The 14,068-nt window shown below is 43.6% G+C and overlaps 1 protein-coding gene across 3 annotated transcripts in view; it reads right to left on the bottom strand.

Annotated features, from left to right (window-relative positions):
- Nucleotides 1-14,068, bottom strand: part of Sema5a (semaphorin 5A) — a 455,270-nt gene that overhangs the window by 25,058 nt on the left and 416,144 nt on the right. For all 3 annotated transcript variants that reach the window (XM_003466703.5, XM_063257960.1, XM_063257961.1), the window contains 2 exons: nucleotides 2,657-2,882; nucleotides 92-310 (listed from right to left, as the gene is read on the bottom strand). In XM_003466703.5, the coding sequence (XP_003466751.1) occupies nucleotides 92-310; nucleotides 2,657-2,882 (445 nt within the window). The remainder of the gene's footprint in view (nucleotides 1-91; nucleotides 311-2,656; nucleotides 2,883-14,068) is intronic.

The raw sequence follows: 14,068 nt of genomic DNA on the forward strand, positions 1-14,068 counted from the left end.
GCTGGGGAGCCCAGTGCTCCTTGGGGAATGAGAAGGCCTCACAAGGCCCCTGAGTGCTCAGCTCTGTCTCCGGAGCACGCGGCCCACTCACCTGGGCAGGGCAAGATGTTGCACTCCTGGTACTCCAGGGACGGGCCCAGGCACGGCAGCCCGCCGAACTTGGGCTCCGGGTTGTTGCAAACGCGCTTCCGGCTCCGGATGCCCCTGCTGCAGTCTCGGCTGCACTGGGACCAGGATGTCCAGGCTGACCACGCCCCGTTGACGGTGTGGGCCGAGTACCTCCCTGCACGCAGGAAGTCCCCGGAAAGTCCTGCGGAGGGAAGAGAGGCCCAGGAGTGATTCTGGGGCATACTCAGAGGGGATGCGGCCCCTCTGCTTCTTTCTGCCTCAGTTGTGTGCTTGATGTCTGGAGTAACTTTCTCAAATTTGGGGAAACCCTTTTCACATTTCAGAAGTCCCCCTAAAATAATAGTACAGCTGAGTGACCACCTGCTAGAACTGAGCCTTCTTTCCCATGACTGAGCACACTTGCTAAGGACTGTGGTTTCCAGGACGCAACTTGGACCAGTGGCAGCTGGAGTCTGGGGAAGGTGGGAAAAGGGGTCTTCCTCATATTGCAGGCAACATGCTTTACAGACTTGTTATCTTTTAGGTCTTCTGGGAGCTTTTTAATGTGACAATCGTTTAACTAGACTCAGTCACAATTTGTATTTGATTTGATGAAAATGCCTCTCCAAGGACAAGAAAAAAAACATTAGATAATTTTCTCAAGCTGTAGGTCATGGGACACAGATCTAACAAACACTTCTTAAGGAATACAGGGAAGTTCTGAGGAATCACAGCTGGGAGAAGACAAACAGGACACAGCTCTGAACACTGTGGAGTAACTTTGTTGTTTTCTTGGAAACTCTGCCTGTAAAATGCAGGCCAGATACTCTGCAGAGAAAACGAATTGGAAGTGCTTTTCCGTGATGAGCCAGTATTTTGTGGGTAATCAATAAAAGACAACTTTGCACAATTAAGCCTCATTTTGTGTGGTCAGAGGCAAATGAGTCCAATTTTGGGATCTTGAGATATCAATACCAAACTGAGGATGGTCACTAGAATTTAAAGCCATTAGGACACAGAAAGCTCTTTCCAAGCCATACCCACCATAGGCTTTTGGGGAAATTACAGGATGTCATTTATAAATGTGTTTTAAATGTTTCCTTCATTTAGCATGACTAAACGAAGAGGTTACTCCCCACTGGAGTTGCTAACCTCTTCCGGTCTCTGTTTGTACCTAATCAACATTTAACACACACATCAGCTTTGGTTTTATCTGCATTTAAGAATAGAAAGAACACAGAATGTACATTTGAAAGAGGAAGCTAATTATAAAGAAATCACTGTTCATTTGCTCCTTTTCACCTAATGGCATAAGAAATGAGACAGTTCACAGCCTGCTTTGAAATCGATGCATAAGTGAATAAATTGAAGAGAGGATTGGCAGAGTAGCAATAATCTATAAGAAGATCCATTAACTATAACCCTCAGATAAACAACTGACAATAGCTTAGGATAAGGATGCCCCAAATCACACACTTATAAAAATTTGCACAGGGCATGTTTATATTATAAAGCTTGTATGGGACACAGCTATCTTTAAGACATTGATTTACGGGTATTTTCTACCAGAGCTCTACCTGGGGATGTCAGGATCGTCCCTGACAGAATGCAGGTCTTTAAGATGGGTCTTCTTTTGTCTTTCATCATGCATGCATCCTGCCAATCACACTGGAATTTTACAAGATGCATAGCAGCGGCTATCAACTGTCTGCTCATTTTTCTAGGTGGGGTACAGCTTTTGTTTATGCTGTACCTTTATTTCCATAAAGCCCTTCATCAGTGTGACTCATGCTAGTTTTTAAAGAAACAATTCGTGTGTGCAGAAGTCTGAGTGAAGCAGGGGTAAATGTAGGTAAGGGCAGTACAGGCAGACACAGAAGTGAACTTCTACAGTGAAATGTGCTTGATGGGAACTGGCAGCCTCCAGGCTGCCTGTCAGCTCCCAGGAGAAGGCTGGGGGACCCGCCATGTAGGAACAGCTTGGTGGCACCATTCAGAGCCTTCCATAGGAATGCAGTGAGATTTAGTGAGCAAAAGATACTCTAGTTCTATGATAAACAGAGTGCTATTTGGGGGACAGAATTCAGAGACCCACCTAAACACAGGGTTCTTCTTTATAACTGCTTCATGCTCTGTGGTTCAATTACTTACGGTCAACCACAAGCCAAAAATACTGGTATTCGTATTGATTCTTCCAGGGAGGAGACCACAAAACTTTTATTATACTATATTTTTATAGCTTCTCTATGTTATTTATGACTTAGTGTTGCTAACCTCTTCCTGTCTCTGATTGTTCCTAATTTGGAACCACCGGGAGCCTCTGAATTATCCCTCCCGGACAAAGGATTGCTGTATATAAGTAAATTTTTAAAGTAAACATCTTCCCTTCCATTATCTGTATGATTAATTCTGCTCTGCGTGATCACTGCAACAAGAGCTGTTAAGCCAGCATCACATTAAAAATCTTCCCCTTTGTATGTCTATGACCTTCAAGGTAAGATGTGGCCTTGGGATGGGAGTGGTCCAGCCCTGTGACACTGAGTCTCACCATCTGTGGAGCAGCCGCTGGTTCCATCACTGGAACAGTAGCGCATCTCAATTCTCTGCCTCCCCACTTCCAGCAGGTTGGGGTCCGGCAGGCGGGCCTTGCAGGTGTACCGGAACCGCTGCTCATAGTGGCCACCATTGTCAGAGATGTTGACCGGCGTCCATGGAGTCCAGGGCGTGGTCTTCTTCAGCTCGGGACACGCGTTGGTGTTACAGGGCTGGTATTCCTGGGAAAGAAAACGCACAGTATTTCTAACCCCATGGTGTGAATCTCAGGGGAGATTCCTGGCTTCTAGAGAAATGTAAAGTCATCCCAGATTTCAAATCCTAAACTGCTGGAAGCCTCTCTAGAAAATGAAAAACATATTGTACATTAAAATAGGCATTTGGAAGAAAGGTCAGCATTCTACCTATCTCCAAAATGAACTGGCAGTTTGCCAGGCATAAACACTGACTTTAAATCAATAAACAATATCAGCTGGAAAAAATGGTGATTGTGTGTAAACCATATACTTTCACTTGATGAGTAACTCAAGAAGCGGATTATTTTGATGTTAAGTTTAGGTGTTTTCTTTAAAAGATTAAAGTTAAATGATAGAAACCTATTTTGTTTATGAGACTACATAATATTTATTTTAAGATTTGTGGATATTGTAAGCCTTGGAATTACAGATTCAAAGTGTTGCAGAGTCTAAGTATCACATGGAAACACAGTAAGCATATTTTAATGCATAAAATTTCCATCATTTTCCCAGTCAACACAACAGTGGTATTTCTCAGTTTCTCTTCTCTATTCCCAGATACCTACCTTCGTCTCTCACTGCCAGATACCTACTTATACCCCGAGATGGGAAGGTCCCAGGCAGCTGAGAGTGTAGATGTAAGGCCTGCCGATGGGACCACTATGGGGCTGGGATGGAGGCAGAACTTTGGTCCTAGGTGATGAGAACCTGCCTGGGGCACTTACTGATTTATGTTAAAATAATTCTAACCACTGTGGCCTCTCAGTGAGAAATAGAGGTTAATCTTTAATTCAGTACATCACAAGTTTTGCACTTGACAACAAATGATGTTCTACTAGAGAGAAAACCAACAGTGCATAATGCACTTAGGATATTTTTCTCAGCGTTAACTACACACATAAAGCAAGAATGACTGTGTCAATAAACAAGAGCACTGCTGTTCTTTCTCTATTCCTCTCCGTTCAATTTTGATATTTATGTAGACACAACTAACTTGCACTTCCCAGGATTACACATTACATAAATTATGCATCACGGAAAAGCAGCATTTTGTCCTTTGCACTCTGACCCACACACTTCCTGGGTGATGCTCATCGCCCACCATCTTAATACAGTCATTAAGATACTAACCATAATTTTGGTTAGATCAAATCCAGTGTTCTACTAATCGCTAAGTGCCAGAATGCTGTAATAAATTATAATTGATTTATATTTCTTGTCTAGTTCCCTTCCAATCCAAGTCAGTAGTTCAGTTGTTTCTCTTTGTTGTTGGGATAACAACTAAACTTTGTTTAGTTTCTATGAACTTCTTACAATTCACCAGATACTTGGCCAGGTGTTCAAACACAGCTGTAGCTATACAAACTGCATGACCATGTGTGACCTGGCTGGGTCACTGGATGGAGGAAGCGGTTGGAACCTTCATTCTTCCTTGCTGGGCACATCAGGACTCCTCCAGTGTCCTGCTGTGCCTGATGACGCAGGCCTGGTCTGCAGGCGTCAGAGAGATGAGTGGAGGCAGAGAACTGGGCTCTTGGTACCTCTCCATAGTTATTCGGCCTCTTCCCAGCTCCAGTCTCAATCCCCAGAGGTCCCTGAACTCTTCTGTTTTCTCTGCAGAGTATCCACGTCCTGTTCCTCAATGGACAGAAAGGTCTAGGCCTCCTCTTGAAGAGGAAGGGAGGTCTGCTGGTCTAATAACTTCTTACCCCCAATCTGTTGCACCCCTAGCAAGGAAAGTGAGGCTGTTGACTCTAGAGGTCTCTAGAGTCCAGGCTGTTACCTTTACCATGGACAAGCTGGGCATGCCTAAGACATTTCCGGTTTCTACAACTAGCAGCGTTCTTCAGACTCTGCATGACACTGCAGTGGTAAGGTATTATGCTGAGAAGCTGCAAAGCAAACCCAGAGAGACAAAAGGCTGTAGAAGTCCCCCTGAAACCAAGCACCAACGTGAGCCATGCCCAGTAGAGTCACACATGTGCTTAAGCCCCCCCCCCACCCCCAGCAGTTGTGACAACACAGGTGAAATTCTGTCCCAATGAGGGCTGCTCATTGGAGAGTTGGTGCTCAGGGCTTCTGGGGCCTGGAACATGGACCTCTTTGCCTGTCGACATTCCAGAGGGACCCAACAGCATTGTCTGCACAAAGAGCTCAGGCGTAGAGACTCTCTCGTCATTGTGGGAATGGAGGGAACTATCCCGAAATCCAAATTTCCAAATGCCAGCCAAAGCCGACCTTGCAAGTGGGCTGGTGAGCCTAGGTTAGAGGCCGTGTCAGTGTCTTCCTGCAGCTCCCTCTGCCAGTCTTGGATTATGTTTCCAAATTCTGTTTAAGAAATAAAACTTTATCCCCTGACTTTGGAGAATTATTTAAGGGTTAAAAAAAAAAAAACCTATGTCTTTCATATTTCATTAGTGAATTTCCAGTAGAGGAAAGGGAGCTGTCCACATATACCCACAACACTAGCTTGGCCAGGACTTCATCAACAGAGGTCCTAAGGTTTCTTTCCTTAATCCATCTTTGTGTGTGTGTGTGTGTGTGTGTGTGTGTGTGTGTGTGTGTGTATAATTTTTTTAAACAATGGACTCTACTCGGGAGTTAACAGAAGCTATGTAAAGCATTTAGGGTTCTTCTTTAACACCAGCTCCCCATTCCTCCTGGTGAATACCATCTCCCTACCATTCAAATTAGAAAGATGGATGACTTCATTTTCCTCTGTGGACAGTATCTTCATTAGAAAGTTTTTTGGATGCTGCCTCCTAAATGAAAACACAGCCCCAGCAAATGCTATAAACTCAGTCCTGTGAAAAGCTTGCTGCAGTGTGTGTGTGTGTGTGTGTGTGTGTGTGTGTGTGTGTGTGTGTATCCCACCTGGCAAGAAGGCTGCATGACAGGAATGCAGTAAACCCTCATCTTAGCTTTCTGTGCCTGTGGTGAAGGTGCTGTCACCCTGGACTGAAACACACCATGGTCCTTGCTTCCGTCACTCCAGGCCAACTTGGCCAGAGAAGCGTCCAGGACTTCCTTGCTAAAGTGGGCTCGGTGTGAAATGTGCAGATTTTAGGCATTAGTAAATTTTGTCTTATGTATAAAAGAATAAGATCCAACAGTTTAGTGAGCATAAAATGTACTCTCAAAAGCCCTAGCTATCTCACACTAGAAGTTTCGTCTTTTCCATGACGATGAGGTTAACTTTTGAAATCTCTAGTAAACATTCTTGGGAGCAGTGCCTGGGTCTAGGGCGGGCATGTCCCAGAAAAGGACATAGCCCGTAACCAGAGAAATGTGCCCAGACTCATCAAACTGATGCCCAAGAGTATCTGCATCTGTTTTTAGATTTTTTTTTTTTCATTGAGCAAATTCTAACCTGAGTCTTGGGGCTTCTTTCAACTGGTTTTTGAGGTTTGGTTATGGTGCATCCATTTGAAGCATCAAATCATGAAAAGGCTGGGAAATGTTAAGGTTGCTTTCTTTCATGTTAATACAGTAACCAAATTATGATGCGATTCAATTCAGTTGTAATCACCTAGATGCATTAACTGAATCTGTTACTGGCCTACTGCTGCTATCACTGTCCAAATTTGAACCAAACTTAAACAGCAATACATTTACTACTAAACGAAAAAATGGCTTTAAAAACAGTTTTAAGGAGCTAATCAGTGCTATTTGCTATTTAGGATTCTTAATGGTCCAGTGCACATTATAAGATAAGAATGTTACTAAATCCATTTTAAACAGTTCCTTCTAATATGTTCTCCCATGAATTCTCTATCCAGGCAACAGCGATAAACCATCCATTTAGAAATTTAATCCAAAAACCTGTGAACTGCTTGGCTGGCTGTCCCCCGCTGCTATGCCAAGCCTTCCTGTGGCCTCTTATGTCCAGTCTCTTCTCATCATCTAGAGGGCCTGTCTTGTTTTGCAGGCCACCAAAACTGCAGACCTGTTTTACAGACTCAACGTACATTTTCACTGAAGCTTCGCTGCCTATTTAGAGCTCTCCCTCCTCTACCGTCCTGCAAGCTATGAAGAGCACGAGGTGTGTCATATTTGTGTTACCCGCCTAGGACACAGCTGCCCTGTCAACTCGATAAATCGATGTCATTTTGATCGAGTTCCAGATAAACTTTTATTTAAGTGAAATCTGCATACAGTTGGCGAGAAAATTTGGGCAGCTCAGTGGAGTCTCCTGTTTTGCTTTTATTAATTATACTATAATTTTTTTCTTGAAAAATCTAAATTATTTTATATATTATAAAGGTAAAGAAGAGAGATGGAGACAATCTAAGCAGAATTTTGACACCACAAGCTCTGTGCAAAGTAAAAAAATTACCCTTTAAGTCAACATCTGAAAATACAAAGAAAATATATTCTTAAGTGGAACACTTATGTTTTCCCTATGCATTTATAGCGTTCTCTTTCAGTGACTGAGCTTGGTGTGCTCAGAAAGAAGGCAACTCAGCCTCAAGAAATATCAGCATAGTTCACTTGTGTTTGCAAAGGGCCAACATGCTCAAGAAATGCAGGGAGGTGGACCCACATCTCGAGGCCTATGGCAAAGAGTGAGACTGACAGGAAGTTCTAGGAATTAGTTCAGTCCTAACAGGGGAGGGAGATGGTAAAGGAAGGCAGTAGGTTCGAGGTCACATGGTCACAGAGGGACCTCCTCTTCCCACCACGGAGCAGCAACTAAAACAGTATTGACCGTTTCACTCAAAAAACTAAGTTACAGGAAAAGAAGGGCTTAGAGGCTGGACTTAAGGAAATGAAGGTCAGGGTTCACTGGATGATGGGAAACAAGGGGATCGGGTAAGGTCAGAGCCCGCAGACCCAAGACGGTCTGCAGGTGGTGGCACAGGGAATGCAAACCCAGGGTTGGACTAGGGAAGAAGGAGGAGACAGAGACCAGTTCCTGGGTGTCAGGCAGCTGCAGGGCTCACATATGGAGAGAGCCACAGTAAGAAATTCCAGAAACACCCTCAGGGGCCCCTCAGCATGCAACTGAGAAAAAACTCCTGAAGAAAAAAGGGGTGCAAAAGACCCACGTAAAAAGATTAGCCCCACAGAGCTCAGGAGGGTGAATGCTCACAAGAGCTGGAGTGGAGAAGCTGTGAATTCTCAGGGCACCACTTGGTACTAAGGAGGCTCTTGTCCCTGCAATGGAGAAAACACTGCAGATGAAACGCTGCTCTGATCCTGACTCACAGAACCCAAACTCCCAGGCTGCTTTTACATAACTTAATGTCATCGGAGGAAAGATGTCCGGCGTACTTTTGGAACAACAAAACCGCTGAGTGCATCAGCAGACAAAATTACAAAATCATGCCTATGATCTAAAATTATCAAGTATGCAAAGAGGCCAAAACCACAACCGATTATGAGGAGAAAAATGAATCCACCGAAGCAAATGCAGAAAAGACACAGAGGGTGATATCTGCAGTCCAGACCCTTAAAAGATGTAATATAATTGTGTTAAGACAGTGAAGGAGCTGGGGAGAGGACTGAGCACATTAAGTGGAGACACGGTGGTATGAGCAAGAAATAACTAACATAACAACTGCACACAATGTTTGCAGATGGCTGCACCTAAGACATTTCTTGAGGTCAACTTTAACTGATATTAAACCAGGCAGACTTTAGAAGAAAGATGTTGGGCACAGGCGCTCAACATACCATACCCCACCTGGGACTAAGGACCATGCCAGCTTCCGCAATGCGCTACGTCCCTCTCCAAATTAGCCACCCCGTGCTCACTCCGTATTCGCCCAGTGCTGATTCTGTGGCAACCCCTGATTGGCCACAGCTGGGTATATTAACCAGAGCCCGCGTCCCATTCCAGCCCTGCCTCCTCGTGAGCAGCTCGTGGCAGCCTGTGATTGGTCACGGCCGAATATATAAGCCAGAGCCCACAACAATAAAGCGGCAGTTACCTGTTACCCACAAAAGCGTCCTCTGTCTCATTGGGGGGCTGCGCCGGTCAGAAAGACAGTTACACATGCACAGAATATGGGTAATCAAATTCTTAACAAGATTTCAGTAAATCGAACCAAAATGTGGACCTGTGTACTCTGGGCACATACACAGTACACACGTTTGCAAGCATGGGTTATCAGAGCAGTTTTTCATGTCATTATTATTTGGATATTTGGGACTAAAGATAACCACTGTAAACTAGCTGACAAAGTGGTTTAATAAGACAAAATACTCATCAGTGACACTGATTCTGCTTGTAATTATATGTGACTGCCCACGCATCAAGTGCATGCTGCAGCCTGTGTGTGCATGTGTGTGTGTGTGCAGTGTGCATGCGTGTATCCGTGTGTAGACTGCTGATGATCTTCATCGTTTATAGTCACTCATTTTCCTTATACTCTGTTTCTTTGGCTACCATGCATCCTCACGCTGGTGCAGGCCTTTGATCATGCAGGAGTTACACTCATCTGCCTCAGAGTTTAAGGAAGTCTGAATCACAAGGTGGCCTGGAAAGAGCACTCAATCTCAAGACAGTTTCTACCTATACAGAACACTCAGAAAATCATCAAACTGAGAACACCTCTGAGAATGCTCTAGAAGACAGGCCAGACAAGATGAGCTCCTAAAGTCAAAAAATCATTGGCAATTCACAATATTGCTTTAGATTTGGTCGGTGGCCCAAACAAGTATCCAGTGCATGCATTTACATCAGGTTTAGAGATGGTGAAAGATTTTCAAAATACTAAATAGCACTCTTGGTTTATACTAGATACTCGGAAGACAGGCTGATAATTTTGAAAAATTTAAAACAACATTCCTGCTTCCTTTTCACTTATATTGCTAGCTAGAAATGCACAACAGAATACAGTACAAATGCCCTGAGTACTGTAACAGGGAAGTGAACGTTTGAAGTAAACTGTCACCCACAGATTTGCTGTTCTACTTAGTAAGTGCATTTCCACAGGTTAGCAGGGAGAGGTTATGCTGGTCCCTCCGCTCACTTTCACAGCTTTTGTGAGCCCTCTGTTCGCACAGGGGTCTGTGGTGCCCCGAACTTGTCCAGGGCAAAAGCCAGAAGTGACACACTGCATAATCACCCTGGGCAGTGGACACCAGGGCTGCTCCCAACTCTAGCATCTCAGGGTCTTCCAAATACACACATTCACTTTAAATAGCAGCCGGTCTGGATTCTTTTAAGTGCAGAGAAAGCAAACAAATACATCTAAAAAATGGCTCTGGTGGTAGGGGTGGTGTGTGTGCATTCGTGTGTATGTGTATTAGACTATATAAATGTGTGTATAAAAATGGAGCTGAATTTCTTTCTTAGGCACTCTTTTTATAACACTGTAGACAGCTCCAGAGAACAAGAAAATCAGTGCTGTTGCTAGAAATCTTCTTTATTACAGAGGCTGTGATTTGTAGGCAATTTTCCCTCTATAAACTTACATCTCAAATGAGATGATCCATATATTTACTTTATTCCCTCTCTATACTGCCTTTAAATCCTCGCTGTCTGAGTAGAAATCAAGAATTCAGGCATCTTTTTCTGGCAAACATCTTGCAATGCGAGGAGAAATTTCCCTCTGGTCGAAATGAACACCTATTGTGGGAATTTAGATGATGACCTTGAGCAGAGACAGCCAGCATTTACTGCTGCCGTTCCTTCATTATTAGGGGAGAAAATGTTTAAATATCACAAGCTCACTTGAGACTCTGTAATAATTTCTATGGATTTTAAGAGTTTCTATGAGGGATTTTGAGAGAACTGAAATAATAAGATAAACCAAGGTGTGATCAAACCATCAAGATACAGATTTTGGCAGCATTGCTCATGGGACTTGCTTTTAAAGTACTACAGGAACACCTCACCCAGGCTCTAAGGACAAAAGTGCAAGAAATATTCTGTGGTTTCTTACTAGAAAATAGCCACCCATTTAAAACCACGAGAGCTTTCAACAGTGAAACACTGTCTTAATCAAAGGATTTGGGTACAAAGGTTACAATCACACAAAGCTCAACCGTGTAAGCTAAAGTGGTTCCATTTATTTCCAAGAAAATATAAAATAGAATTATGGCAATACAATCATTATGGAGAATTCAGTCGACACAGGCTGAAACCACATTTTTATACTCTACATGAAATTTGTTGAAAAATACACATATTGAATAGAAAGCTATTATTTAGTAGATTAGCCCATTAATGATGAGCATATTTATTTTAAATATAAAGTTATTTCTAAAAATATTAAGATTTGAGCTGTTAAGAGATATGTTAAGAAATGTGAGATATACAGCAGGTTTGTTATAGGTGCTGTTGTTTGGTTTCTTGAGGAAGTTTCACTATGGAGTTCAGGCTGGCCTTGAACTCAGAACAATCCTCCTGCCTCAGCTTCCTGAGTCCTGGATTACAGGCATGTGACACAGCAATCAGGGTTTGGTGTTATAAGTGTATGACATCTTCACTTTAGCTGTCTAACGACTAGAGGATTAAAATAGCATTTTCCTCTTTTGATCGTTTAAAAAAATGAGTGATGCCATTTAAAAACATTCCAGCTGGGCCAGGGATTTAGCTCAGCGGTGTAAGTGCTCTCTTGGGAAGCCCCAGGTCGTGAGTTCTATCCCAGTATAACGCAAAACAAAACAACAAAAACATTCCGGAGACTAAAGGAATTTAGGGGGGCTGGGGGTTTAGCTCAGCGGCATAAGCACCTGCCTTGCAAGCAGGCGGTTGTGAGTTCAATCCCTGGTACCGATAAAAATGAAAAAGACAAAAAAAAAAAAAAAAAAAAAAAAAAAAAAAAAAAAAGGAATTTAGGGGAAATCAGGCGTAGCGCCCTCTATTGGCCTATTCAGTTACAACACTCATAAGGGTATCTCACTATGGACCAGGCTTGATGACCCTGTTCACACTAGTCAGGTTTTTCCCGCATTTGTCACACACGTAGGGCCGTGCATCCCAGCAGCCACAGCTGAGAAGCCTCCTTGAGCTTTCAGAGCGGCTGTTCCATGGCTCCTCCGTTGCTGTGGCGCCCTTGACTGGGCACCATGGTGCTGACCTCCACAGGGTCTTTCTAGCACTCTCACACTGCAGGAACCCTGCTCTCTCCCAACCTGCACAGTCCTCTGGCGAGGAACTGGTGGGTTCCTGGATTAGACCCTCTCGGGAGGAGCCGCTCTGGGTTATGACTTTCTTTTGGCAGAAAGGTACTTCTGCCAGCTCTGAGGAGCTGACCTACCATGGGGTGACAGGGCCTCAAAGCTGGCACCAAGGGCAGCTCAGCTGCTGAGAACCACCTCCAGTTGGTGGCCAGCAGGGACCCAGAGACCCTGGTCCTCGATCATCAAAGTACTCAATTCTGCCAATATCCACTGAGTTTGAAAAAGAACTTTGAGCCTCTAAAAAGATGACAGCTCCAACCAGCACCTGATTTCAGACTGTGACACACCAAGCAGAGAAGCCCACCAGATGCCACCGGGACTTCCCACCCATGGAGCTGGGAGATGATAACTGGGTGTCTTCCACAGTCACCAGTTTGTGCTACTTTGTTACACACCAATGGAAAAGCAATACACAGCTAGGTAGCTAAACATGCATCCGAGCCCATAAAATAGAACCTACAATCATGTTCTCCCTCTAGTTCCAAGGAGTCAATAAACTAGATTGCTGAAATAAAGCTGGGTTTTCTGACATAATGATCCTTTTGCTTTTATAATCTCATCTCCGAGTGTGAGGAACTTTTCATCATGAAAACTTTTTGTCCTCTTGCTATGCTATTTTCCAAGTTTGTTTTCAGGAGATTGTTTTAGTTAAAGTTTAAGAAAGAAAAACCAGCACTTACGAATAATGCATAGTATCAAGGTATTGGTGGGAATCCTAGAGGTTATCAGCAGGATAAAATGAATTGCTACAATATTTTATTAACACGCTTAATACTAATCAATCACAGTTCATAATTTTGAATTGAAACTTATAGAATAGAGACAAAATAGTAAATGTCAACCACGGATTTGTACTTCACTACTTTCATCGAAGTTATAGGTTTGACTTCACTGTGTTTGGTTGAAACACATTTACCTTGTTACTCTAAGGGCATAAACAGCCTCTAAAATGGTGTTCTGCTGGTTCCATGAAAGAGCTTTCCCTACTGAGAGTCCTGGGATGACAGAGCTTCTAAAGGAAGAGCTATTGTCAGGAAAGGCTGGAAGCTCTGGGTTAAGGAAAGTTAAGTGGTTTCTTAATCTGAAAAGTTGCAGGGCCAGGGATATAGCTCATGGCACAGTACCAACCTGGGAAGCCTGATTCCCAGAACAGAAAGAAAGAAAGAAAGAAAGAAAGACAGACAGAAAGAGAGAAAGAGAAAGAAAAGAGACGAGAAGAAAAGAAGTCACAGAGCTGACTGAGAGTTCTTCGTTCTCACTTTCTTACAGAACCAGAACTGTGCAGTACTGAAAAAATTAGCAAACAGAGCAGGAGAGCAACCCCCCGCCCCCAAAAGTCCCCGAAGTGGAGAGCAACTTTGCTGTGGTATGACTGAGTCTATAATCACACACTTCACTGATTCAAAACTGAAAATGCAGTATATTCCTGCAGATTTGAGGCTACACAGAGCTAACACTTTTCAACCAGATCTACCTAGAATCTGAAGGACTGAGGATGAGGTTCCCCATGTATAAAATCTGACTCCTTGTTCTAGTAGGGAAAACAATAAAAGAAAAATCTGCTGTCTTCAAAATTTCCCACTGAGTGTATGGTACATAGGGAGTTGGCTCTTCACTAGTCTTGCTGCCCTGCAAATGATTTTATCTTCTAATTTCACTGAAAGGTGGGACTAAGTCCTCGTCGGTAGCTCTCTGTGCTCTCCAGTTCGTGGCCATCTGTGGTAACCAGGAGAACCAAGTAGGTTCTGTCCCTTCACCCTCTTCACACGGTGCCTTGGCTCTGTCACCTGTGAAATGTGGCTGTGAAGAAGTACGTCCTTGTGACAGTTTGGAGCTGTTAAGGAAGATGATGTGCTCACAGTGCTGGGCAGGCTGCCTGGCATATGGGGCTCTTCCGGCCTGCACAGAGGTCTGCAAGGAACGACAGGATGCAGCTCATGAAAGTGTTAGGCATTCTGCAAATGTGATAACTGGAGAAGCAACCCTCTTCCCAGAAAATGCAGATGGCTTCAGTGACACAATTTCCCCACCATGAT

The sequence above is a fragment of the Cavia porcellus genome, unplaced genomic scaffold (genome assembly GCF_034190915.1).
Source record: "Cavia porcellus strain 051 isolate PalLab524CR breed Dunkin Hartley unplaced genomic scaffold, mCavPor4.1 scaffold_11, whole genome shotgun sequence".
Classification (NCBI taxonomy): domain Eukaryota; kingdom Metazoa; phylum Chordata; class Mammalia; order Rodentia; family Caviidae; genus Cavia; species Cavia porcellus.